The sequence below is a fragment of the Apteryx rowi genome, unplaced genomic scaffold (genome assembly GCF_003343035.1).
Source record: "Apteryx rowi isolate R43461 unplaced genomic scaffold, aptRow1 scaffold_128, whole genome shotgun sequence".
NCBI classification, from domain to species: Eukaryota; Metazoa; Chordata; class Aves; order Apterygiformes; family Apterygidae; genus Apteryx; species Apteryx rowi.
The window spans coordinates 981538-1007334 of record NW_020447508.1 but is presented as its reverse complement, the minus strand read 5'-3'; the positions used below and the strand labels follow the sequence as shown (position 1 = coordinate 1007334).

General features: G+C 40.8%; 1 protein-coding gene across 1 annotated transcript in view; it reads left to right on the top strand.

The window, feature by feature from the left end:
- Positions 1-25797, top strand: part of MACROD2 (MACRO domain containing 2) — a 900884-nt gene that overhangs the window by 601179 nt on the left and 273908 nt on the right. The window contains exon 6 of the mRNA XM_026055958.1: positions 12443-12473. Coding sequence (XP_025911743.1) covers positions 12443-12473 — 31 coding nt within the window. The remainder of the gene's footprint in view (positions 1-12442; positions 12474-25797) is intronic.

The window sequence follows — 25797 nt, the reverse complement described above, 5'->3', positions numbered from 1 at the left end:
ATAGCTTAACTAATTTGTTTATTTGCATCGCTCAACAGCAATTTTAAAGAGGAAAAACAGTAGGAATCGGAGGTGGATTGAAGCTGAAGCTGTGGAGCTTTTGCTGATTGCCAGGGCTCCRGGTCAAGCCTCAGAAGGTAGTGAGGTGCCAGGAGTGGCTGTGCTCCTTGCACAGACGCTCTAGCAATGCTGAAAGCAAGAAAGGGCCTTAGGAAAAATCTTCAAGGTGGATCTCAAAGCAGATGTGCCACAGCTGTAAGGGAAGTTTCTGTGGAAGCGGTGGATGGTAGCCGTCTGTCRTTTGTGGCAGATGGGAGGATGGAAAGGAAAAGGTAAAGTGGGGTGTCAGAGCATAAATAGGGAGGGGAAAAATACTGCGTTGAGGGAGCTGATGATAGCYGTATAAATAGCTGTAGTCTGTATCTGGGAACCCTAGGAAATAAGTTAAAAATACAAATAACCTCCTTGGTCTTTAAAAAGAATCTCAAGTTGTCTTTGTCATGATTTATGTGTCTAAGCCCCCTCAATAGAATTACAGTCGCGTAATCCACAACTGCTGTTATTTATTCTGGATAAAGAAGGCAATTTTGACTGTGATCTCCCTTGACATTTCCCAAGGTCTACTCCTGTCTCATACCTTTCATCATCATGTACTTCTTCAAGGCAATCAGTGGCTCTCTTACCTCTCTCAAAAAGAAACATGCATTTCAGTCACTCACCCTGGACCAGAGTGACACAGACATTACAGGTTAGGGGAGATCAATTGCATAGCCCTGCTCCTCTTCACCTGGGAGCATCTTTGAAGTGTGGACAAGGTTGGAATCCAAATAAGACAGTAGCCCACTGTATCAAAGTGGTTATGGTGGCAAGAAAGAAATAAAATATTATTTTACTCAACAAGGTATCTTCTTTTTTTTCATTTTACAATCTGTGTCAACGGCAGTTGGAACTATTAGACCTGCATTAAAATTACATATTACTTATATAAATGGGAGCTATAAATATCACAAATAGTAAAACTAAAATTGCGCTGAGGTTCAGGAGACAGTATGTCTAAAACCTACAAAATTAAGGACATTTAGAGGAAAGCCTCAACCTCCCTCTGCCCTTAATTTACCTCATTATTCTTAGTTGTCACAGAATGATCTCAATACTACATTAATGTCATGTAATGGCTTTTTCTTGCAAGGTTGGCTCAGATCTGAGTCAGACCACAGTAAAAAGTGCAACTATATTTTTGGGGTATGTTGGTTTAGTTGAACCAGTAAGGATAGACTAACCTAGCGTTAAGGATGAAGCAGCTATTCATTGTCAYTGAAATCAGTAAATACTTTTGTAGCTAAGTATCTCCTTTCAAATACTTTCATATTAATACAGGCTTGTGGGTTCTTACTTCTTTTTCCTTTCATTTAAAATATTATAAATGCAAAGCTAATGTTGATCCAGAAGTGTGGCACAGCACTGATTTGAATCAGGGCCCTGCACACTGCATTTGAGCTTGTTAAGAGTGTATTGCTCAAACAGAAAGACCTSTGTGGAAGAGATGCTAACATTACATTAGGGATGTCCCCTCCTATCAGCTTGCCTGGATTCAGAGGGGGGGATTGCAGTGCCTGTATGCTTCTGAGCACAACGTGTGTCTCTGTTCCTGCATCCCCTGCGGTGGAAATCGCCCTGGACTACCARGAGCCTGTGCTGTGGCCAGCAGATCTGATTTTCACAGCTGTGCTCCTGGACCTAAGGATAATGTGCAAGATTCAGGCTGCTGGGTTATTCTTGATTAGCCCTTCTGAGAAACAGAGCGTATTAGCTTGCCTGGAGCACTGCTGTTCCTGGTGCCTGCTCAGCGCCRGCGCGTGTGTTTGTGTGGGGGCAGGACTGTGCCAGACAGACGTTCTCCTGGACTCATTTAAGCTCTCCCTTGCCATTACACCTGTGAGGCTGACTACCATATATGATGATCTCATGAAGCTGGAGAATTTGAGGCCATCATTTTTTATTAGAAGTAATTTTGTRTTGAATCAGTGGAAAGAATATCCCTGTGGTTAAGACTCGGGAGAGAGTTCCTTCAATATGCTTTCTGCCAAACATGTATGATTTCCTGTGCTTAGGGAGGGATTTGTTTCACCTAAATTTAGCTTAGGTATCTAGCTTCACTCTGTAGTCAGCAGTTCCCCATGAGAGCAATTCATTTGACCTGAAACAGCTGAATTACCATCTCTATTAACTGTAGAGAGAACTTTAGACCAGAAGTCCAGCCTTTAAATGGCTTAGCTGAGCTGAAGCTGGATKCTGGCTTTCCTCTTTCTTTATGTTACATGCGTTAAAGTGAAGTCAGTGGGTTTTTGCAGGATGTTGTGAGGARAAATATGCTGGTGGGGGTGAGATGTCCAGATACTACTGTGAAGGAGACCTCTGAGGCTAAATACTTGGAACCCTTAAATAAATTTTTTTTTGAAGTGAGTATTATTAGTCTTCGAAATATATTTTGTATCCTTCATTTAAAAAAAAAATAAAGGCTATATCTGAGTTGTTCTTACAAAGGAAGTTTCATATTCAAGCTCCTCTTCTTCATAAAATGATTAAATACTGATCCTTCAGTGACTTTAAAGGAAAAACTASCAACTGTTCCATGTTCTGTGGTGCTGGAAGGGCTGATGCAATGCAGGACACAAAAGAGAATATCCCTTTCTCTTTTTGAAAAATGCAAGGGGATTTTAAAGTTCTTGCTCTTTGGCATCCAGGAAACTCATAACCATCCTCTCCTGGGACTAAACGTATGTCAGAAATCTGGTTCAGAATCATTCTGTTGTCATCCATTTCAAGCACAGTTCAGCATGGATTGGGACAGAAAATAGTTAAACTGAGTTTAAAATCTGTTCTAGCTTCTCATTCAGTGTTCTGTTCTTTCCTCCTCCTCTTCTGTGTTTTTATTGCTGTAATTGGTGTGTTTCTGTATTTCAATTGTAATGGCTTCTGAATGTCTTAGGCAGATGCTGTCTTATAAATCCAATTATTATGTGTCTGTCTGTATTATATTATTATGTGTGAGATGGATTGAAAACCATCTGGACCATGAGGCTCAAAAGGTTGTGGTCACTGGCACGAAGTCCAGCTAGAGGCCAGTCRCTAGTTGTGWCCCMCAGGGGTTGATACTGGGGCCGGTATTGTTTAACATCTGCATTAATGACCTGGATGAAGGGACAGAGTGCCTCCTCAGCAAGTTCACAGAGGATCCAAAACTGGGAGCAGTGCCTGACCCACCAGAGGGCTGTGCTGCCATTCAGAGGGACCTGGACAGGCTGGAGAGGTGGGCAGAGGGGAACCTCATGACGTTCAACAGAGGGAAGTTCAGGGTCCTGCCCTGGGGAGAGAGAACTCCATGCCCCAGGACAGGCTGGGGGCTGACCTGCTGGAGAGCAGCTTTGCAGAAAAGGACCTGGCCTTCCTCCTGGTGGACAACAAGTTGACCAGGAGCCAGCAACGCGCCCTTGCAGCAAAGGCGGCCAGTGGTATCCCCTGGGCTGCATTAGGCAGAGCTTTGCCAGTAGGTCGAGGGAGGTGATGCTTCCCCTGCCCTCAGCCCTGGTGAGACATATCTGGAGTGCTGTGTGCCTGTGTGCAGTGCTGGGCTCCGCAGCACAAGAGAGACGTGGAGCTACTGCAGCGAGTCCAGCGAAGGGCCACAAAGATGATTAGGCGAATGGAGCATCTCTCATCAAAGGAGAGGCTGAGAGAGCTGGGACTGTTCAGCCTGGAGAAGGGAAGGCTCAGGGGGATCTTATCAGTGTGTGTGAACACCTGATGGGGGGAGTGGGGAGGGTAAAGAAGACAGAGCCAGACTCTTCTCAGTTGTGTCCCATGGCAGGATGAGAGGCAATGGGCACAAACTGAAACACAGGAAATTCCATCTGAACATAAGAAAAGCCTTTTTTATGGTGAGGGTGGTCAAAYCTCGGCACAGGTTGCCCAGAGAGGTTGTGGAGATGCTCTGTCTTTGGAGATATTCAAAACCCAACTGGACACCTTCCCGAGCAACCTGCTCTAGTTGACCTTCTTTGAYCAGAGGTTTGKACTTGACAATCTCCAGAGGTCCCTGCCAACCTCARCTGTTCTGTGATTCTGTTTGAAACATGAACAGGTATCCTTTTTCTCTTTTTTAGGGAAAACAGTTCTGTTGAACATGTAACTTTATTACTGAGGAATTTTAAATATGAATATTTTAYGATTTTTAAAAATGTGTGCCAAACTCTTAGTTTCTAGTTCCCTTATAAGCTTTTCATCCTTACTAGAGATGTAGAAATACTTTTAAAAAATTAAAAAATAAAAAGTCGTCCCCCCCAACTGAATTTATATCTGCAGAAATCAAATATAAATACTTTATTTGACCAATTTTCACTCTCATTCTTTTTCCAGGCAATTAATTTAGCCATTACTTTTAATTATTAAAAGATAATTAATTTAAAATTATTTAATTAAAATTTTGTGGGATTCTTCAAGTAATKAATATTATTAAGTAAATTCCATCCTATTTCAATAAATACTCTTCTTATACTTTACTCTCTTRGACCACTGACCTCAATGCTAAATGCTAAAGTAAAATAATTTGCAAATTTTGGTAGTGATTCCTCAATTCTTTTTCACATTCGCATTGTTGGCTGACTATTATTTGGTTAAAGTTTGTGATTATTCTAATAGAAACTAAAATCGTTGTTGGGTTTTCTTTGCTGCTTTTGTAGCAAACAGGTCATCAAAGAAAGAGCCCCTCAGTCCCCTGACCAATTTAGTTTGGTGAACAGGAGTCATCAAAGATGTTATTTTGGCCCTTTTAACCTCACAGGTGGCTTCTATGAGTACCTGTGCTTCTACATAAATATACAGACTTTGTAGGAAGCTTTTGGATAGGTTTTTGTTTTAAATTTGGTTACTGCTGTGCATCATTTTCTAGGCCAGCTGTCCTTTGATTGTGTAATACTGACTTACATTTTGGTAAGTGAAGGTGTATAGAAAAATATTAATCCACAGTATAGGAAGGATGACTTCACTTTTGAGTCTCAATCTGAACTTTAACTTGAAGTGTTTGGCCAGCATTTTGGCAGCCATCAGTATTCTTCAAGAACCTTCTCTTAGCTGGCATGTAAACTTCTAGGTGCATAAAATCACTGTGCACTTTTGTTTCTACCAGCAAAGTCCCCTTGCTGCTAAATGTCTTTGCCACCTACATGCCAATGTTTCTGACAGTGCTGAATATCGCATATTGTGAATCTGCCAGTGTGCAAATAAGGAAGCTGCTTATATTAATGTGTAAATGTTTGTGTGTGATCTGCTGTATTCAGAAAAACACTTCCATTTCTGTGGAAATTACTACTTTCGTATTCTTTAAAGATAGATTAATAAACATGCTAATATGTTCCATAATGAAAGCTGAGTTTAAACATTCTCATATTCAGTTCTTCCATTTATTTTTTTCCTCTTCATTTTCAGAATGTGAAATTGCATTAGTTTTCTGTTAATAAGTTTTCTTTGAATGATAGTTACTTGCAAAATTTGTTGTTCATTAAATTACAGCTCAGAAATGTAACAAATATAGAACTCAAGGCAGGAGATTAAGACTGGCAGATAACATAAGGGGTTTTTTTTTCCTTCCAAATAATCATATAAGGATTCCTAAAATGTGACAGGATGGTATTTTATTTGGTGTTTTATGAAATGGTTTGGTTTTGCAAGTTTAATCATTCTAGTAAAGGTAATGGAAACTTGACTCTCAGCATTTGATGTTACTGCTACCTTAAATACCTAAGTATTTACTCAGTGAATATTCTGTGCAGTTCAAGAAGTAGTACAGTAGGCCCAAAAGTTTATAGCTTTGTATGCCTTTTGGAGTCATGTGACTTTATAAAGTATATGATTTTCAAAAGCATCTAAGGGACTCATTTGCAAAAGGAGCTTGGACAGGTCTATAGGAGTGGGTGTTGCTGATATTGAAGTTAGTTCACATACATGGAAAAACGATGATGTAACCGGGCTTAGATTATAGTGACTTTGAGAACTTAAGTTGGGGCAGACTAACGGTTACAGCAGGGAAAAGGAATAGTGTTTTGCTGGTCCTCCTGGTGCTAACTGGCATTGCTTGCTGTTAGACTAATGCTGCTTTGCACGCTTTCACCCCTCTCGCTGTCCCAGAGCTCTGTAGATCAGCCTGCTGCCGAGTTGCTGGCATAGGTGATGCCATCTGCAGTTGCATGCTGCAAGTTAGTGTCGGCACAACAGAGCTGTTSGTGTTGCAGTATGGCCATGTGCAATCTGGATTTCTTTGCTCCCCGGGAAGAGATGGGTATTTTGAGAGCCCTAGAGAAGAATGGTTGCTGCAGGGATGTATCCAAAGTCATTGTAAAAGGRAAACCAGGCAAGGTCAAGCCTTGCATGTTCATCATCCCTTGGCCAAAAACAAGGGGTGGCAAGCATTTTAGAAGAAATCCAAGGATATAAACCAGAGCCAAGATGTATTTGTTATTTAACCAAGGGGTAGTATGGGGGTACTGGTGGTTAATGCTCTACTGAAGCACTCCAGGGAGTGGGCCACAACAGGTAAATGGTACTATCGTATGCACCTGGTGTTATGTGTATGTGTACCAACTGCCCAGGTGGATGTTGCCAGGATGGACATGGATGAGCTTGGAGGGCTTCCCAATTTGAATCCCTGTGCTTGTATGTTCAAAATAATGATTGCAATAGGTTTGGAGTACGTGCAGCTGAAGGTTAAATATCACATGTCGGCGCTAAAAGAATTTAAAGGTTCTCTGTAAGCTCATCAAGGACCATGCTCTCTTCCATTTCATAATCCAGGCTGACAACCACAATTCATCTCAAAAAGTCAGCCAYGCTTAGACAGGTGTCTGCCAGTAGGGACTAATAAATGCACGTCACCAACAAAAAGAGGGCAACTAAAAACTCCTTACGTCCAGCCACACAGAAATCTCTTCCCCTTTCCATTTCCTGGTCTAGGTATTTACATTCCCTGCCTTCGTAGCACCATGACCATGTGCTCTGAATGATAAACTTGCACTGCTGTATTCCCCCCGCATCTCTTCTCCACCCACTAGATTCAAATGATAAAATCTTGTCATGAAAATAAGTGATTCACTGCTCTAACGATACCATTTAAAATAGTTTACTTTGTGGTTTAGCTGATACTTAGCTTTCATAACATTGCACTACAGTCTTGGTAACAGCACTTCAGAACACTGTGATGTATATGCCGTAGCTCTTTATTGTTGCATGTTAAAAGATACTCATATCACACTATCTAGACATATATTTTTTTTTTTTCTGGCAGAAAGCATAGTATTTAGGCAATAAATACATGTTGGTTTAGGTGCATGTGAAAAGTCATAGAGATAGTAAAGTGACACGAAAAGCAGGACACTGTTAATCCCTGAAGTTCTTTGCAATCATTATAAACATTTATTTACCTTACAGTGAACTTTCTGAAAACACATGGGAATTTAAGGTGCAAAAAGTCCTGTATTACTACTTTAACTGTACAAAGCAGAGCTTGTTCTAGCATAGGTAGCTCTTTCCCTTGCAATCCTCTGCAGAGTCCCTCTAGCATTCACCCCAGCGTGTCACAGCAGTGCAGAATCATCAGGGCTCTTAACAAGCAATTTTCTCTCTGCCCACTCAGCCGCCACTTCAGTGCACAAGGCAATCACCAACCATATGATCAACAATCTAGCAAAGGTGCTCAGTATCCTTCTTTTAAGACGCGAATGCCTACTGCACAGAAGGACTCATCCTACCGTAATATTTTGGTATAAATGAAGGAAGCTGAAAAACAAAAACTTGGCTCCAGCTTTAAAAAAACAATGAACTGCAACACCTATAACAGAGCATCAAAGGTGGTGTAGTCACCTAGGTACCTAGAAGGTTGGCTGAGTTTTGGGTTGGGTCTTCTGAGTGGCTGGAGGGAGCTCTTTCTTCTTGTTGAAGCAGGGATTCAAGTTTCTGTGCATCTGACATGGAGAGTGTTTTGGCACTTTGGATTTTGGACCTTTATTTTGGAGTCTTTATTTGGTCTGGATTTCAGTGTTTTTGCAGTTTCTTAATGCTGCTAAGAAGCTATAGGGATAGTATTTCAAAGTGGAAGACAGGTTAATTGTTTTTGGTCTTTAAAAAACAGATAAAGAACAATAACAGCATCTTCTTGGCCATCATGGAAAATACACTTGCATTGTTGCAGTGTAAAGGCCAAAACCAAGGACAATCTTCCAGGGACTGGCAGATTAAGAGGGAGAAGGTTATAAAAAGAGAATGTGGACAGATAACTCCTTGCAACGCTCAGGATTGCGTGGGCCTTCAGGAGGCTCCGAAGGAAGATGACCAGGAGAGGGAGGTAACCATCTTGAGCTGACACAGTAAAGCATTGCCATAACTGAGCAAAGGCTGGCTGCTTCCTCAGATTATGGAAAAGGACAGGGAGATGAAGGGGCAACTTCTGGAGCTCAAAAAAGAGCAAGCCACTTGTTTGCCTGCATCTTTACCCTGTGTCAGCTGTCTGCTCCTCCTCTAGGATCATGCCCATATCACAGGTCCCAGAGAGCTGTGGGTACATGGAGTGAGTTTGCTGCATGGACACTCCRCTGGTGCTATCCGCTCCTCCAGACCGAGATGCTGAGAGCAGCAGTCTTTTTTAAAATCCTCAAGTTTAGATGCGAGGTTTTCTGCAGCTGCATCATAGGTCCTAACTAGCAAGGAGAGTGACCGGGAAGAAAGCCATACTGAAAGTATACAGCACAAGGCCAGATTTTTCCATCTGAGGGAATCTGAGTTACCTCGAAGCTTTCTGGGTTAGCTTGTGTTACTGTTTTGCRTGGAACACATTTAGTTACTTTATCTCCCAAAATGTTAAGAACTTTTGACTTTGTTATACAGTTAACTAAAAACTATTTCTATTTACAATTTTGGTGAAAATAAGGACTTTTTAAAAAAAGTTTGAGTTCTTTGTGAAGATTCAGTAATGAAAGTCGCATGAGGGAATGGCTCTCAAGCATAAGCACTGATTATACAGTCTCCATTCGTGAGATGATCAGAGAAGGTTCAACTTGTATTTCATATTATTTTTGTCTACTGTGTCTGGCAATGTGCTGGAAGAAAAGTATTTATGTTGTGTGGGGCTCCGTAGTGGCAGAAATGACAATGGGATGCCCACTCAGAAAGCTGAGCACTTAATTTAAAGAAAGTCCTTGCTCTGTGGAAGCAATTATGAGGACTGCAGTAGGAGGCATCTGGTCATGCAGACACAGCGATTGTATTCATTTAATAGGTAACAGTTAATACTTTGCAGCTCAGTGTGAACTAGAACCCCTTGCAGACAAGCCCTTAAGTATTTAAATACCCAAGTCCCTCTTACTGAAATGTCTGAGAGTCCAACTTGGCCTCCACATGGTGACTATTGTAAATTTTCCTCATGAAACTGCATTATATTTCATCCTAATTAGCACTGCTAGCTGTAGTCTTAGTAAAGAAATATTAGATTAAAAAGTATGAGAGACTAGGCGCCCACGTCCTCTCCTGAAGGAACTAAATCAATTCCAATTCTACAGTATTCACAGAGCTGATTTCATTTGGCCTCCTTCTCTAGATGATGGCAGCAACATAGTATGAAACTGTTGCTGTTATTACTTGTGTTTTATTCCAGAGTTTTATCCATTTGGAGTGTTGTCAGGGTAGCATTTCTTATTAGCCCCCAAGTAAAGCAAACACTATTTTAGTAGCAAAGAAATTAAAGGTTAGTCAATAAATAGCAGTCACTTGCAACAAATTAAGATGAAAAACGTTTTGTTGTGGCAATAGGAATGAATGCTTCCTGCTGTGAAACTGAATTTTTTATTGAAATCAAATATATAATTAAGATATTATTATGCACAGAAAAGGTTAGAAACCTTAACATCTTTTGTCCATAAGCCAAATATTTTACTGTGTTGGTATCCATGCTGTGAGTTCCCCATTACTGCTCTGCCAGTAATTTCAGCCTGGCATCTAGACTAAATTGTCTCTCTAGGAGCCGAGAGGAAACGTAGTTGATATGCGATCTCAGGTATAGGCCTTTCTTGAATGAATAAAAGCTCTGTCATATTTTATGAAATTACATCTGCTGGTTATACTCTGTGATCATCTCTCAATGAGGGAGAGAGCAGAGTTCATCTAAGTTATGGCCACAGACGGGTATTCGGAAGGAACTAGATGGGATTTTACACGCTCTTGCAGCTTCATTCAAATGTGTTTCAGGTCCAGGATGGAAACTGAAAGCAAGGTTATGATTATGATGTGTCTACACAGTAATTTTAAAATAGGTGTATTAAACAGCACTTGCACACAACACCAAAATTGCTAGGTGAAGATTGCTAAACAGCCTCAGAGCAGTGTAGCCTGTGAATGGCAGCGAACAAACGCGATAAAACGTCCGTCATGCGATGCAAGAAAAGCAGGTCTCTAACCTCTTCTTTTCGGAGCAAAGCGGAGAAGGAAACGCAGCCGCCTGGCATTTGCGAGGCTCCCTTTAGGCAGCCGGCTCCAGTGGCCCGGCGAGCACGGCCGCAGTGCTGAGTCTCATCAGCGTGCGCCGCGGCCCATCTTGAGAATACCTTGAAGGTCACCATCGGGGCTTGAACTAGCTCCGTCTCGCTTGAACGTTGTGTCGGCCGGCCGCTCCTTGCGCAAGTGCCGCGGCTGGCGAGGGGCACTGGGGCGCGGAGCCGGCCACCGGCCGTGCCCCGCGGCTCCCAGACTGGCTCTGCACCCATGGCCGCCGCTGGCCGAGCCTCTGCTGCCACGCGAGGAGGAACCGCGCGGCTGGTGGGACTGGAGAGTTCCCCGAGGACTGTGTCCCCTTGTTTTTTCCAAGTCACAGGGCCAGCAGGAGAGGGAACCTAAATCCTCCGCTACTCATTCCCAGTGGCCGGGAGGAGCAGGCAAGACGTGCCATTAATCTGAAACGCAGCACCTGAATTGGGAACAATTGTGCCTCTTCCCATCTGAAATTTCCAGAGTGGCGAATTTTAAAATCTGTTGTTAGTCTGGACAAAACCATCCTTTCTGCCTCTTTTTTTTTTTTTTTTTTTATTGCTACAGAGTCTGTTGCCACCTCAGCCTGAGCTCTGTAACCGTATGCATTTTTTCTGCTCCATTCCTCATTTCCTTAAAGAGCTGATTCGTTGTGATTTATTGGGTACAAACTAAAAAGCTAAGTATTTTTCAGGATGTAAGTTGTAGTGGTTGTGAGAAGGAATGAGACTATAATTCTACACCACTTTATTTGACATAAGCATTTTCAGAGGGGAGGGGAGGACCTATTCTTTCCATTAGACCTCTCCTTTCTTAATCACCGTTCCCTAATTAATTCCCTGGTTAAATGTAAAGCAAGCATTAGCTTTGAATAATGTTTTCCTGTGTGACTAAACAAAGAAGAATTCCCTTCTTTTGTATCGTGACTCATCGCCGGGGGATCTGGTGCAAGCCTGAGGGCAGATATTTGAGACTTTTGTCCCAGGTGCTCCTGTACCTCTGAGCTGTGTTTTCTGTCCGTCCAGAGGTGGGAGGCGAAGGTGGTGTCACGTATCACCTGCAGACGGGGGAAGCTCTCTTGTGAAGCCATGCTGGTAGCACAGCTTTGGTGTCTTCCAGTGGAAAGCTGAGTCCGACTCGCAGAAATGCAAATCTCTAGACAAAACATGCAGTTAGGAGAAAAGTAGATTGCTATTCATGCTAGCAGTGTATATTTTTCCTCTTAGTAGCTGTCTTCTGTTGCACAATACGCTTTCTTTGGTGCCAAAAGTGATGCAAAAAGGTTCCCTTCTGTTTTGCCTGCCACCTTCTCATGCCTCTCCCTGCACCGGTTTGCAGGCCTCTGGCTTCAACCAAGACAACTGTGTTTCAGCTCACATAGTAAATCGGATCGCGGGAAGAAATGAGGTTAAAAGAGAAAGCCCCTGAATCCAAAAAGACGATGTGGTGAACAAGGGCATGGCAAGGAGCAGATAGGGGAGAGGGGGGCAGTGATTAACCTGAGCGAGCATATTTTACCACCAAAGAAATGTTGTCTAACTATACCAAGGGATAAGACTCTTTTCTACTCTACTGGCTCGTGGCATTATTTTTAACTCAAAAGGAAGTTTTAATAATAATTCTGGGTTTGAATGTTGCTGATAGCTCGAGGGGAGGGACAGACTGCCGCTTTATTAACAGGGCAGCAAGGAAACCATATGGAATATGTTTCACATAAAGCCACAAAAACGCCTGTGAATTGAATGCCGTAACAGTGAAGGCTGCAATATGTAATCTCATGGTGTTGAAAAACAGACACTTAAAAATACCCTTGGTTTTGATAAAAAGTTCAGAAAACAGAAATCCCACTGATTTTTTTTTTCTTTCATTTGTTTTACAGGCATTCCCCTGTATTTCAACAGGAATTTATGGTAAGTAAGGTCTTAGATGTAAGTTATTGCTTACTCAGTTTTTCCTCTTATTACTATTTTCAACAGCGGTATTTCGCGTCAGGTGTCTCTCCTGCGGGTTTGGCTTTGGGCTGCGTAGCAGAGGCTGCGCGGTGCAGGATGCTGCTGCGCGGGGAAGGGGCTGCGGCTGTGCAGCCGGCGAGCCGTGGCCCGCTGCTGTGGTCGCGCTTCTGCAGCTCCCGCGGCCCGTAACCCCGCAGCTACGGCCGCGACAGCTAAGAGCTGCCTTGTGACCAACCCTTCCGTCCAAAAGGCAAGCAAGCAAGGTTCCCCGATGCCCGAGACTGGGAAAAAAGTGTGTTTTCCTCAAGCAAACCTGCTTGAATAGCCTGAAATTATCTCAGCTCTCTTGAGTTTTGCTTCCATGTGTTTAACATAATGATTTATATSCAAAATGCGGCCTGAAGAATTGGAGGGAAAGGAGTATTGTGAAAATGCATCATTTACTTTGTTTCAATTTTAAGGCAACCCCCAACTAATAGTCAGCTATTTTTTGGTTGGTGTTGTGAAGGAAGCAAGCGTGATATTTAAAGGAGGAAAAAGGCAAGCAGTCCCATATTTGAAAAGAAATATGGAGACATTTATGAGAGGATGTGCAAATTTACCAGGGGATAAAAATATTTTCTAGTTTAAAAATAATGTCAGCTGATCTTTCTTTCATTTAGCTTTGTTAAGTGCATACAAATGATGTTAGGTTGGATTACTTGTACTAATTCAAGTGTTTTAGACAAACCAGCTAAGCAGCAAAAAAAAAAAAAAATGCAGTCATCAAGTACCATGGTAGTATGACAAAGCTGTTGCTATGTGAATATATAATAATTTTTATCTTTTTAACTGAATTAATTTAAGGATTGACTGATTAGATGTTATGGATGGAGGAAGATTCAAAAAACCTGGCATGGGTACATATGGTTGTTTCTTGTTTTTCAAGGAAAATGTAAAAACTTCTTGTTAAAAACTGATTGTTTTGGTGATTGCAAATCTGAAATAGGCTTCAGAAGGTTGAATCTAAATTACTTTTAGTGCTGTATCTTTTTCTGCTAGAACTGCACTTTCATTATTCCAGAAGAACATACAGATGCTGTTTCTACAGCACTAGAAGTTACTGAATATGAATCTGGCTTCAGATAAAGCTCCCCCTTAGCCCTTCGTTTGATCCACCGCTTGCACCTTCACAGGCCTCCTAGTTCTCGACTCTTTGACTTAAATCTAATTCTTGTAATCTTGACATGGGCACGTTTCTGTTACTAGTGTACAAAACCAGGCAAGACCTGATGCAAATATATGGGACTGGGGTAAATCAAATGCATAAATAATAATAGTTCATTTTATTAGAATTGGCATGGTTGATAGAAATCATCCTAGCAGGTGAGGAATATGATATGAAGCAAGAGAAGAAAGTTAGAAAGAATCTCTAGTTAGAAACTTCAGCTTCCTTTCCTGAAGTAATGGGTGCTTTTCTTGAAGATAACATTGATTTTAACTGGAAAACTGTGGTGTTTCTGAAAAATAGAATAGTTATGGCAGAGGATGTTTCAATAATTATTTGTTGTTTTCAGCTTTGTAAAGGAATTATGGTATATTTCTGCGAGAATATTCTGGTTTTCTGGTGCTATTTTTTGTTGTTTGTTTTGGAATATGATCTCTAATTGAGTTTACTGTTTACATTTTAATAAATGCTTTCTATTCCTCAGTGGAAAAAAAAAAAAAAAAAAAAGCTTAGCTGGGGGGAGTGAGAAGAGCCTTCTTTCCAGACTCTGAAACGTACTGTGGGAAAGCGTAGCAATTAAACACAGGACGCTGCATCAGACTCCAGGCGTCAATATTTTCAAGAAGGCTTGACAGCAGTTACAATGCTAAAACTGTATTACGTAATATATTTGAGGTTTAAGGTACACCCAAACCCCACAAAGCTATGCTTTCATCTGGTTTTAGTTGCCTTTTTCCCCCTATAAATGCACATTCCTTTAGAGAATGTCAGTGTCTAGACAAGCAAGTGGGTCAACTTCATTTCTGCTGGCCAAACTGGATAGTATTACTTTACAGGTTACTTACTTCTGAACTATGCCAATAAAATGTTATTTAAGGAACACGCAGTCCCRATTTCTCATCCCAGAGTCATACAAACGCACGCGCTCTCTTCAAAATCCATTGGCTGAAAACTGAGTTTCACCTCCAGATGGAAGTGGACAAATTTGCAAGGTTCCAGGGAGTGGATCCAGTTTAGGAATCTGGATTGCATTTTGCTCAAGGTTCTAATAAATGCTTGGTTTGCTTGTCTTTTTTATTGTTGTGAGAGGCTCATAGTCGCAATTCTCTGCAGAGCAAACCTTTCCGGTTTGCCTCGCCGCAGAGCGCTCCTTTTCTCTCATAAAAGGGAAACGGGAAGAAGAAAGCAAGCCTCTTAGCGAGGTTTGGCAAAGGGCAGCTTGCTTCTCCTGAGAGGGGGTTTGACAGGGAGAAAGTCTGCCTTTCCTCCTCCCCAAACACTCTCCCGACGCTCCATCTCCACCCTTGCAGTTTGGGATGTCCCAGCTTGAACAAGTTAAAGTCCCGACAAGGCCAGAGGCATTTGCCATTAAGGCACCGTGCCAGGAATTAAAAAAAAAAAAAAAAACTATTTAAAGAGCACAGGCAACAATTTCACTCATGAATGATCTTTGTTTTAAAAGTCTGACGACTTCAAATGAGGGCTTAAATCTTTAAAAAAATGAGGTAGAAAGCACCAGGTGCTGACTGTCTGTAAAACAGAAAAAGGTCTAGCAACAGATACTCTGGAAAGAAAAGCGTTACCTTTCCCTAAACGATCCGTGTCATCTCTAACATGCTTATAAACTGATAATCGCTCCGAGAAAGCAAAGGGTACGACGACTTATCTCTCCGTGGATCCCTGGAGTTGCTCTCTTCCGTTGCAATAGCGCTTTCCTTCGTAACGGCAGCACTGAGTTTCAGGAGTCACGCTGCTTCGGCAGCAGCGCCGGCGGCTTGCCTCTGTGCCCCGGTGCCAGCAATCGCCGGCTGCTGGAGTCGCAAGCAGCACGTCGTTGTTCAGTAACGCTCAGACGTGAGCGAGAGCGCAACATCAGCCTTACCAGAGGTTTCCTGTAGGCCAGCTAGGTTCTTAAGGAGTTTCTTACATTTTTTTTCCCTCTTTGCCCTTTTTCAAAGCAATTTTACTATCTGCTTGAAAAGAAGAAAAAAGTGATAAAAATAAATCTTCAGACAAATCTGTAGGCCACAGGGTAAAAACTGTTATTTTAGGCTGTATTGCATCAGATTTTCATTTTACCTACAGTGATCACCATTTACACATCCACTTTCCCCATAATTACCATGTTGTTATGTCTGAGGTACTACCAGAAAAAAAAAATCAGTGATGGTCTTACAACAGTTTTTATGGAAGAGCACCTCATTTTCATGTCTTTAAGGAGTTATTCACAAATTGTGATGTTTGCAGCCTGAAAAGTGAAGAGGGATGTCTGATATGGCACTACAAACATTACAACCTGCAAAATTAAAGCAAGGCTCTGCAGATGGATGTGAGAGGACAGGAATTTTCATGCTTCGTCACATACTCTGTTGAGAGATGATTATGGGGCGGACTACGTATGGAAGGACTTGGAGATGTTACGATCTATGCACACCTGTTTGCTACCTTCTTGTTATTTTGTGGTAATACAGGGTTTGGCTTCTGTTCCTAGATACTTATCTTGGTAAGGTAAGCTGTTTTCTGGCAACATAAGCAAGTAGGTAGATGTTCTTTTAAACTTAGGAGAGTGTTACAGAGGGGAAAAAAGATAAAATTTAAAGAAGAGAAGTCTTCATTTGGTATTTATTTTTGTTTCTACATCAGCGTAGCTGTGTATTTTATCTTAGCTTGGCTTTCACTAAAATGTTATCAGTTATCTTTTTGAAGAAAAAAATGATGGCAGTCCTTAGGTTTTGTTACAAATATGCACTTGCATTTCTTTTAAAAACACAGAGAGGAAAAGGGAAGAAAAAGACCAAAAGCTCTGAAAGCGCAGAATGTGTCTGAGGTGATTTAGGCAGTGGAAATGCACAGATTCAGCATGTTTTAAGCACCCTTATTACTTTGGAGCAAGACTGACTTCTTTTAGAATCAGGCCACTAATGCTTACTTGTAGCTTTTGCCTGGTCATGGCAAAACATTGCAAGGTTAAATTTATTATGTGTTGCTAAAGGAGAGTCTGAAAAGCAGGCTCAGGAAGCAAGGAGGAAAAAAAGGGAGCGAAGTAAAGTAGGCAGCGCATCTAGTGTGCAGAAGCATGTAGTATGTTCGCAAGGCACRACGTAGGGAGGCATCGCAGAGCCCTCCTTGGGCTTTGCGTTCACCTGGACGGAGAGGCCCCTCGGTCGGGTGCCAGCTGGACGCGCGGCTGTCATGACCTCCTGTACGTTCTTCTTGGCACCTGTGCCCAGCTCGTCCTGCCGGTCCGCGGCAAGTGAGAGCCTTGGCTCTTCTCCCAGGGAGGCGATCCAAGGTAGGGTATAGCACGGCATTGCCTGGCCGGTGTGCTGCTGCGGGACTGTGAAAGCCCTCTGAACATCTGAGGCAGACGGCTGAACCAAATGTCTCCAAAGGCAGAATAAATTCCTGACGCGGGGCTAAAGGTTGAGGCAATCTATTTCCATCTGTTGGTTCTCGTTTTCTGTTGGCCTTTCATTCCTAGGATATGTGTTTCTTTAATGAGCAATTCTAATAAGGGTTGCACTCTCTTCTTCCAAAGAAGGGGAGTTAGCTGTGAATTTTTCAGAGCCGCTAGACACAGGAGTATGATAGGTTGTCTTCATCTCAGGTCAGGTGCTCTGAGTCTCTGCAGCCATCGCAAGGGCCTGACACTAAAGGTGATCATCAGCATTAAATATTGTGGCATCGATAATGGTGACCTAAGGCTTCCAGGAAGTTAAAAAAAAAAAAAAAAAAAAAAAAGTGAGAGGACACAATATTGTCATACAAGATCTCTGTGAGCAGGGGTGGGGGAAAAATCCAGTAGCAGACATAGAGAAACTTGCTTTTAAGAAGATTCTGTGATATTACTAAGCCGAATTTTGGCCTGATCAACAGCTCCTCATCCCTCAACTCTGATTGCAACGACATTTTTGACATTACTGTGTGGATTTAACAGACATTTTTTTGTAGCTCATTGGGAAGTTAATTGTATTTTGTCATTTACTCCATAATTTGGGTAATGTAATATTTTAGCAAAAATGAAGATTTACTGTAACTCATTTTTTGTAGCTTCTTTGGGAGTGTTCACCAGTTAACTGAGATTATTATTAAAATTAAAAATAGTAGCGGCTATGAAATGGCTATTATGATATTCAAGTAATCCTAGAAATCTGATTACTACTTGTATAAAAATTTGTTACATGCATTATTTAACAGTGTTCTTATTTCAGACAGTGTAGTATTCGTGATTCTAATTTGTCTTTCCCCATATTTTAAATACTAAAAAGTTATTACTGGAAAGTGTAAATCGATGAGCTCTCAGCAGTCTAAAATTAACATTCATATGACACATTTAGCAAGAAGCTCCAACTTGATTTCAGAAGAGAGACTTAATAAGCTCTATTTTTGAATGGAAACTGGCATTTTATGGATATCATAGTTAGACTATCATGAAATTTATCTATTCTGAAATTCTTGCTGACTGTCCAACTTACAGCATTTCTGCTGAATATTAGATGAGAAATCTGAACCTTGGTTAAAACAGCATTTAGTGACCGTCTTTCAAAATACTCCTTCTAAAGCTTAGATTTGTAAACATTGAATACTCTCTCCTCATCTCCTTCCTGGTCTCACTTTTTCTCTTCCCTTTTCTCTTTAGGAAGAGAAAGAGAGAGAGGGCCTACGTAGTTGCTTCTTTCCTTTAAAAACAGTAGAAGCCCAAAGAGATTACGGCTTTGTGAAGTCTGTAAAACCAGTAACATCTCCAAAGGCATCAAAAACATATTACCCTTTGGGCACTTTTCTCCTTTCTTCCATTCACTTTTTTATTTTTTTGCAGGCAAACTATTCTGCAAAATATAAAATAGCTGGAAAAGATTTCTGGTATCCTGAAAACATATTGCTGATATCAGATGTAAKGTTTGTTTCGGTGTTTGTGGCTTTCCCATTCCTTAGTGGCCTGAATCTCTATTACCAGGATGAAAGTTAAAACTGTGTGTGAGTTGTGTATCAGTTATATCACTTACTTGCCTCTTTTAAACTTTCCTTGCTGATGTCATCATGGTAGTCCTATATGTTTGTCCTACAGCTTTATAATCAGGACTGAATCTAATTTGTTAAAAATTTAAGTAAGAAAATCAAGATACATGGACCTTGTCCTCAAGACCTTAAATTAACATGATGCATGCAGTATAAAATATTTTCTGGTAAAAGGCCCAATTATCATTATGAAAAAGCTTTCTCTGATGTAATCTTGACTCTCCCCCTCCCACCCCAAAATGAACATGTCTCTAAAACTGAACTTTGAGCCCAGTCTGTCACTAAATCTCACCATCTGCATTGACTTAAGTGAGCAAGATGCATGCTATGGCATCATGGAGGAAGCCAGGTGCTGTGAAAGGATGCCCCTGTTCAAAATTATGCTATTTCACTTTATTTAGCTTTACATTTATAAAAGGGAATGAACTGGCTTAGCACAACTTAGAAATTATTGACTAGAAGAGATGAGAGGCTATCATTTGGATAGCTATTCAGATAATTAAGTCAACAGGTTAAGTGTGTATATTGCTATTCATGACAACATCTCTACATACATTTTTCATGTTGAGAAGTCAGCATTCAGAAGCAAAAACAAAGAGTTCTTTAGGATTCTCTAAGGCCATGAGCACCCTGGTCCAGGTTTGAAATTGCTCCTGCCTTGACCAGAAGGTTGGATTGGGTGACTTCAGAGGTCCCTTCCAACCTGAGTTTTTCTGTGATTCTGAGTTTCTGGTATATTTTCTTCAGTGACAAATGAGATTCATATCACAAAATCACCCCACTATTTCAGATCCTTGGTGAGGTCTCATCAGGTGCTGTCGCAAAGTAGTATTTTTTGTAAAAGGATAGCATCATGTTGTTGTGGAGTGTCTTTTAACCATATTCCTGAAAAAATGTCATGTGATAACTTAGTAATTATAAGAACATCTTTTTCACGCCTTCCTCATTTTCATTACAGAAAGTGTTGTGTATGAAGTATTTATTACCTTTGAGTTTTAAAACATTGTGAAAAGAAAGATGGCTAGTTTAATGCTTCCAGTCAAATTTCATGATGCGATTGAGCTTTCTTGAAAGGAGGAACTTTATATAAAATTAACCCAGCTGAAGAATAGGTATCATCTTGGCAGCTGTAAAACTACTACTTGGCTAAAAAGCTTGCACCAGAGCTGATGTGTGCCATGGTAGTGGTGAATTCATTTACTCATGCCACTGTGGCATAACTGGTATTGTATGTAATCTTAGTTATACATCACAAGTTCTGTATACCTCAGCAACCAGAAGAAGATTTAAAAGTGCCTATGGGTAAGTTTTCTAGTCCTAGATCATCACCCACAGTCATTTTAATACAGAATAATTGTTCTGTCTCACATTTACAACTGCAAACTGTTGGGCATATTCAGTTAGTACTGAATTCCACTCATGCCTTAAAACTTCTGTGAGAATAGCATAGTCATACTAGTCCATGCTTGTGTTTCCTTTATTAGTTTTAAAAAGTCCCAAGACACTAAAATTGACTAGGAATAATAATTGTGGTGTGATGTATATTAATTAGCTTTGCCTCAAAGGTATTAACTATATCCTTTTGAACTTCTGTAACTAAGTTAGGTATTAAACATGTCTTGGGAAAAGAGCTCCTCTTTCTCATTCTTTGGTTATTTCTGGTGCACAGGGGTACTCTGGTCCAAACTAATCACAGAATATTGTGGAGTTGCCCCTTTTTTGCCCTATTTTACATTCTTCATGGCAGGCATTGTCTCTTACTGTACAATTTGTGCAATACCTATGTACGCCAGAAGTATGCGTGAGAATACTGGAGCTTTTAGGTGGCTTGTGAAAGATCAAATGCATTGCTACTATGGCAGATACCTTCTCATTCCCTGAAACAAAACAAAAGATTGGCAAAGCAGACCTGCTATTCTGTATTTAATCAAAGTACCCGAAAGTGAATTCGAAGGTGTCTTTGCCTCCAAGGGTCATTCCCTGTATTGTCCTTTTACTGCCTCTGTGTTAGATAGGAGTGCTACCATATATCATTGGAAAGGGCAACTGCAGCCGAGGCAGAAGAAGAATAGAAAAGTCAGGCAATTCAGTGTAATGAATGACTAATCCTGTTTCTAAGCAGAGGGTTCTGTTTATAAGGGTTCTGTAGTTCTGCAGCCTGCAGTTTTTTGAAGGTGGTTGCATTAATGAAAGGCTGCCTTAGGCCTGGAAGAGAACTTTTTGTCGTAAGGACTTGTTTAAATTCATTGTGTGCAGTTGGCTGTTGGAAACTCATTCACCTTTCTTCTGCCTGAAGATGAGATTCCCAAGAGACGATAGTGTAAAATACAGTGAATTACAGCAATGGAATGGAGCATCTATTACAGTGGGCTGAATTTTTGTAAGGGAAAGAGGAGGGGATACAGAAAACCAATTCTGCTTCATTTTAAATTATTCTTTGAAATGCAAAGGGCAGTATACATCAGCCTAAGTCATTGAATAGAAATATCAAATCCCGGTAATTTAGAAGTTCATTTAATTCCTTTTTTTATTCCTGCTACTCTCCTGTCTATTAGTTTTCCTTTCCTAATGCCTAATGTGGTTTAGACACACTAGAGAATTTTAGAATATTCATTTATTTTATGGCCTATGATTAACAGCATCCACCTTTTTAGCTCAGACTTTATAAGATAAAGGTCATGAAGAGTATTTCCTAGGTGACCTACCTGAAACTTTGTAAAGTAACAGCAGACAAAATTATTTGATGGTAACACAAGAAGGAATTAATGGGATAACATTTAAGCACTGTATTCTGGAGATACCATTCTGGAGACAACCTTGAAATGTAAATTTCAATAGCAATATTTTAACTGATTTTCTGAGATAGTAGAAAGTGAGACTTGTATACATGCTTTACTTTATGCAACTGGAGTAATTTACTAAAAGTTGTGACAGTGCATAAAATCAATTGCATGCATGAGTTTTCAGGACTGAGGCATTATTTCTCAAATACCAATAACTAAAGCCAAACTCACTGCTATATATGATGCAAATATGATTAGTTATTACTAATAAAAACTCAGGTAGTTCTGGAATTATTTCTGTCTAGTTATCTATCAGGATCCTATTATTGGATTTAATATATTTGTCTGTATCGCTGAAAGATTAAATAGGTTGCAAAAATGTATGGGGTTTACTGCAGAGGAAACACAGTAAAGCAAAGGAAACACAGTCAAAATTCACCTTTTTTTACCTAAAAAGTTTGAATGCTTTTAACAGCATCTGTACAGGATAGAATTGTTGCTGGTTTTGTCTACTTAGCAGTACTGGTATTCACATTAAATTCCCCTTCAGACTTACTGGGGGTGAGATGTCCAGAAACGAATCTGTGCACCTTGCTGAAGTGCGTTACGTCAGAAGTTCGGTACATCTTGGCAAGGTGACCACRCAAATAAATGTGGATAGCCTTTTTGTATCCCTGCCAGGCACCCGGGGTAGTAGTCAACCACCTACCGAAGAGCTGCTTACAGAGGGGGATGGGAAAAGTCACCTTCTGCTTCTTTAAAATACCCTTTGGGTCAGGTTTCTGCTCAACGGAGCCGAATTCAGTTTATTTCTGAGCTGTGAGGACTGCCGAACAGCCCTGCGTCGCGGGGTGTTGTGCGGGAGGACTAACTGTAATTGGCAATCCATTTCTTCATTTCCATGCTGCAGCCAGCCTGGACGAATTAATCACGCTCAAACACGGGCTGCGCGGAGGGGCGACCTACGCAGCACAGAAGAAAAATGAGGCCGCGCGCTGGCGTGACAGACTAATCCTTCAGCTCGCCCTGTCAGCCTGACCGCGGGGACTCGGCGGTGTGCCTGGCGGCGGCGCCCGCAAGCAGCGGCTTCGCCCYGCGCGAGGGCTTGGCCGGCGCGATGGCGGCCGCAGCGGGCGATTTTGGGTCCGATCCTGTAGGGACCGAACGGCTCCTTGGTTTGGGCGGACRTGTTCTGGCTCCTGCACACAAACCCTGTCACCTCAGTGGCTGCTGCTAACAGGTCCGAGCGAAGGGAACTCGTTTGTGAAGTTCGCCCAGGGAATAGGGCATAGGTGGTTCCGGATGGAAGGGAAAAACCGGCAACCTAAACRATCTGAATTTATTCTGTCAGCTATGAAAAAAACTTGTTTTAGTTAGCTTGCTTTCCACATTCTTCTTGGGACGGTGCAGCGTGTGCATGACTCCCAGAGTTACATTTGAAATAGGAGGCCCTGTTGTAACAGCTCTGCTCTCAATAATGGTGTTCTTCTTCCCTACGGTTATGATTTTAGGTTTTCATCAGGTAACTAAAATGGAAACAGGACTAAATTCGCAATGGAGTGTGTCAGTATACTTCATGGCAGCTGATTTGCACTAGCTGTGAGAAGTTCCACTGCATTTAGAGAAATAGATTTAGCTTATATTAAGTGACTCTGTTCACTTTGACTGTAACTTTGCTGACTCCAGCAGAGATGTAACTGGCAGAAATTTGGCCCCTTGTGTCATACCTTTCTTACAAGGCTCAGTTTTGGCACAGAAGACTTTACTGTCTTGTTCTTGAAAGAGCGAGTATCTAACCCCTTGGAGAAGGCATCATTTTAAAGTCTGATTTGTAAACCATCTGTATGCATCTCCTTTTTATTCCCTTCACTATTTTACTTGTATACAAAAGACTGGAGTGCTTGCAGTCATATATTACTACATGATAAACTATATTTATCATTTTCCAATTTACTTTTGGACAATGCAGCAAATCACTGATTTTTTTTTTCCTTTCTCTCTCTCTGATGTTTGAAAGAACCCCTTAACAGGAATAATGTATAACACTATTTATAGGGTAATAATTTACTGTATGTAATGCTGTGACGCTGGAAGACTTTCTGTCCCCTTCTATTTTCATTCTTCTCTGGAATAAGAACATTAAAGCTTCACTTTCAAAGAGCTGGTAATATCCCATATGGAAAATACCATCTCTCATCACAGATTGTGACCGCTCTTCTGTTAAAAGCCAAAGTCTGGTTTGCTTAGTCAAATTGAGTAGCACTTACTGGTCTTAGGTGATCACTTGTTGAGGAAGCTCCTGTTCAGTATGAATAACATTATGTTGGTCCTGCATGGGAGGGCCTGGTTCAGTGATTCCTGAGCTAAATAAGGACCAGTATAAATGTTAGCAATGTTCCAGCTGACAGCTGGTACTGTGTTTTCTATATCCATTTTCCCATTTCTCTGTTTTTGTGATCAAAAGACTATTTCTAAAATGAAGAAGATGACAGCATGAACAGTTGGGCATTTAGGTGAGAAAAATACGGGAAAGGAAGATCTAGAACATAATCTAAAAAAAGGCAGTTCCATCTTTAGGATGAGAGTTAATCAACTGTTTCAGCACTGACCAGTGTCTAGTGTGTAGCTGAAGCTTTATGTACCAGTTCATTACCCAGAGCTGGAAGAAATGAGCATCAGTTTTATGCAGAATGCATAGCTGTGCAAATTGCCCCATGTAGGCTGTGAGCTGTAGACAGTGCAAACATAATAGCTTTTCAACTGATGCAGTTTTATGGCTTCAGAACATTAATCATTTTCTTATGCCTTTAATTACTGTAAGGTAGTTACGCTTGTGTCCATAATAGGTGCTATCATTATGCCACTGATAGGTTTTTAACCATTCTTTTTGTCATAGCTAGTAAACATAATATAGGAGACCATTACAAGTCCAGAATGCTCTTTAACTGAATACCATTAGCAACATTACTGCTGTAAGGCCAACAACATTTTGAGTTATATTTGCTAGTTGATTATAGTCTTCTGTTACTTTTCTGTCTTTAGGAAGGAGAGAAAAGAACAATTCAGTTCCTAAACAGGCATTGCCTAATTAAAAGGTGGTTTTTGTCTATTCTGAAAAAATACAGCCTGGTTCCCAAAGCAAGCAAGAAAAAAGTTGCTGCATTTTCCACAGTACTAACTACAATGAGGGGGGGAATAATGCTACTTAAATGCTTACCAATAGCTGACCAGTGCTCTATGTATCTTGTTTTATTTTGCTGTGGACTTCATATGTTATAATATACTAGTTTTCAGAGCAGCAATATTTTACTGACATCTAGTAGCCTCATCTTGGAGGAGGCTGTTAGATTCAGAGCTCCCTTCTAATCCTAGCTGTCCGCCATGGTGCAGGTAACGAGAGCGCGTATTGGYGATGACTCTGTGTCATTCCTAATGAAGACTGCGGGTTGTGCAACCTTATACCCATCTAGCTATTGTACGGCCTGATTAATGAGTTGTCACTCTTTTATTGAATATAGGTAATCAGAAGCAGCAATTGAATTTATCATCCTTGGCAACCAAGAAATGCAGAATGTACAATGACAGATGGATTGAATATACGGGAATCTCTAGCTGTTTAATTTGTGTACATATGTAAGGTTTTATCAACTTACCATGTACATTTTCAATGGATGTTTTCCAAAACTGCGCACGAGTGACGTGAAAGCATGCAACTGCTCTACTATTGAATTTCTTTAATAATCACAGCCTGTTCAAAGTGTCTCATTAAGGGCAGTGATGTTTTAGTTTTGGAATTTCAAGCATTTAATGGTAAAGAATTAATTTTCTAAGTCTTTCTTAGCTTATCTCTTGTCTTTTGATATTTCTTCTCCTGGTGGTTGACCTTCCTGTAAGTTTCCCATGTTGATTACATGGCATTTATGCTGATCTTAACCCAGTTAAACACTTTTTGAGAAGAAATAGATAGAAATGTTTCTTCATCAGCAGTTATGTCAATAAAAGCATAACAGTTCATATACATACATTATGTATGAATTACCTATGATTTCAAGAAATTATCTAACTAAAAAGAAACAGTTATTCTGTATAAAGAAATTATGTTTCTTCAATAGACTAATTTTCACCAATTATTAAAATACCATGCTACTTAAGGCTTCTGGTTAGGAAGAAGTCACCTTGACATTTGCGCTTTGAACATATTTCACCCTTCATTCCATGTTTTATCATTCTTGATGTCCTAAATTTTCTCTTTCCTCCACAATTCTTTTTCCTC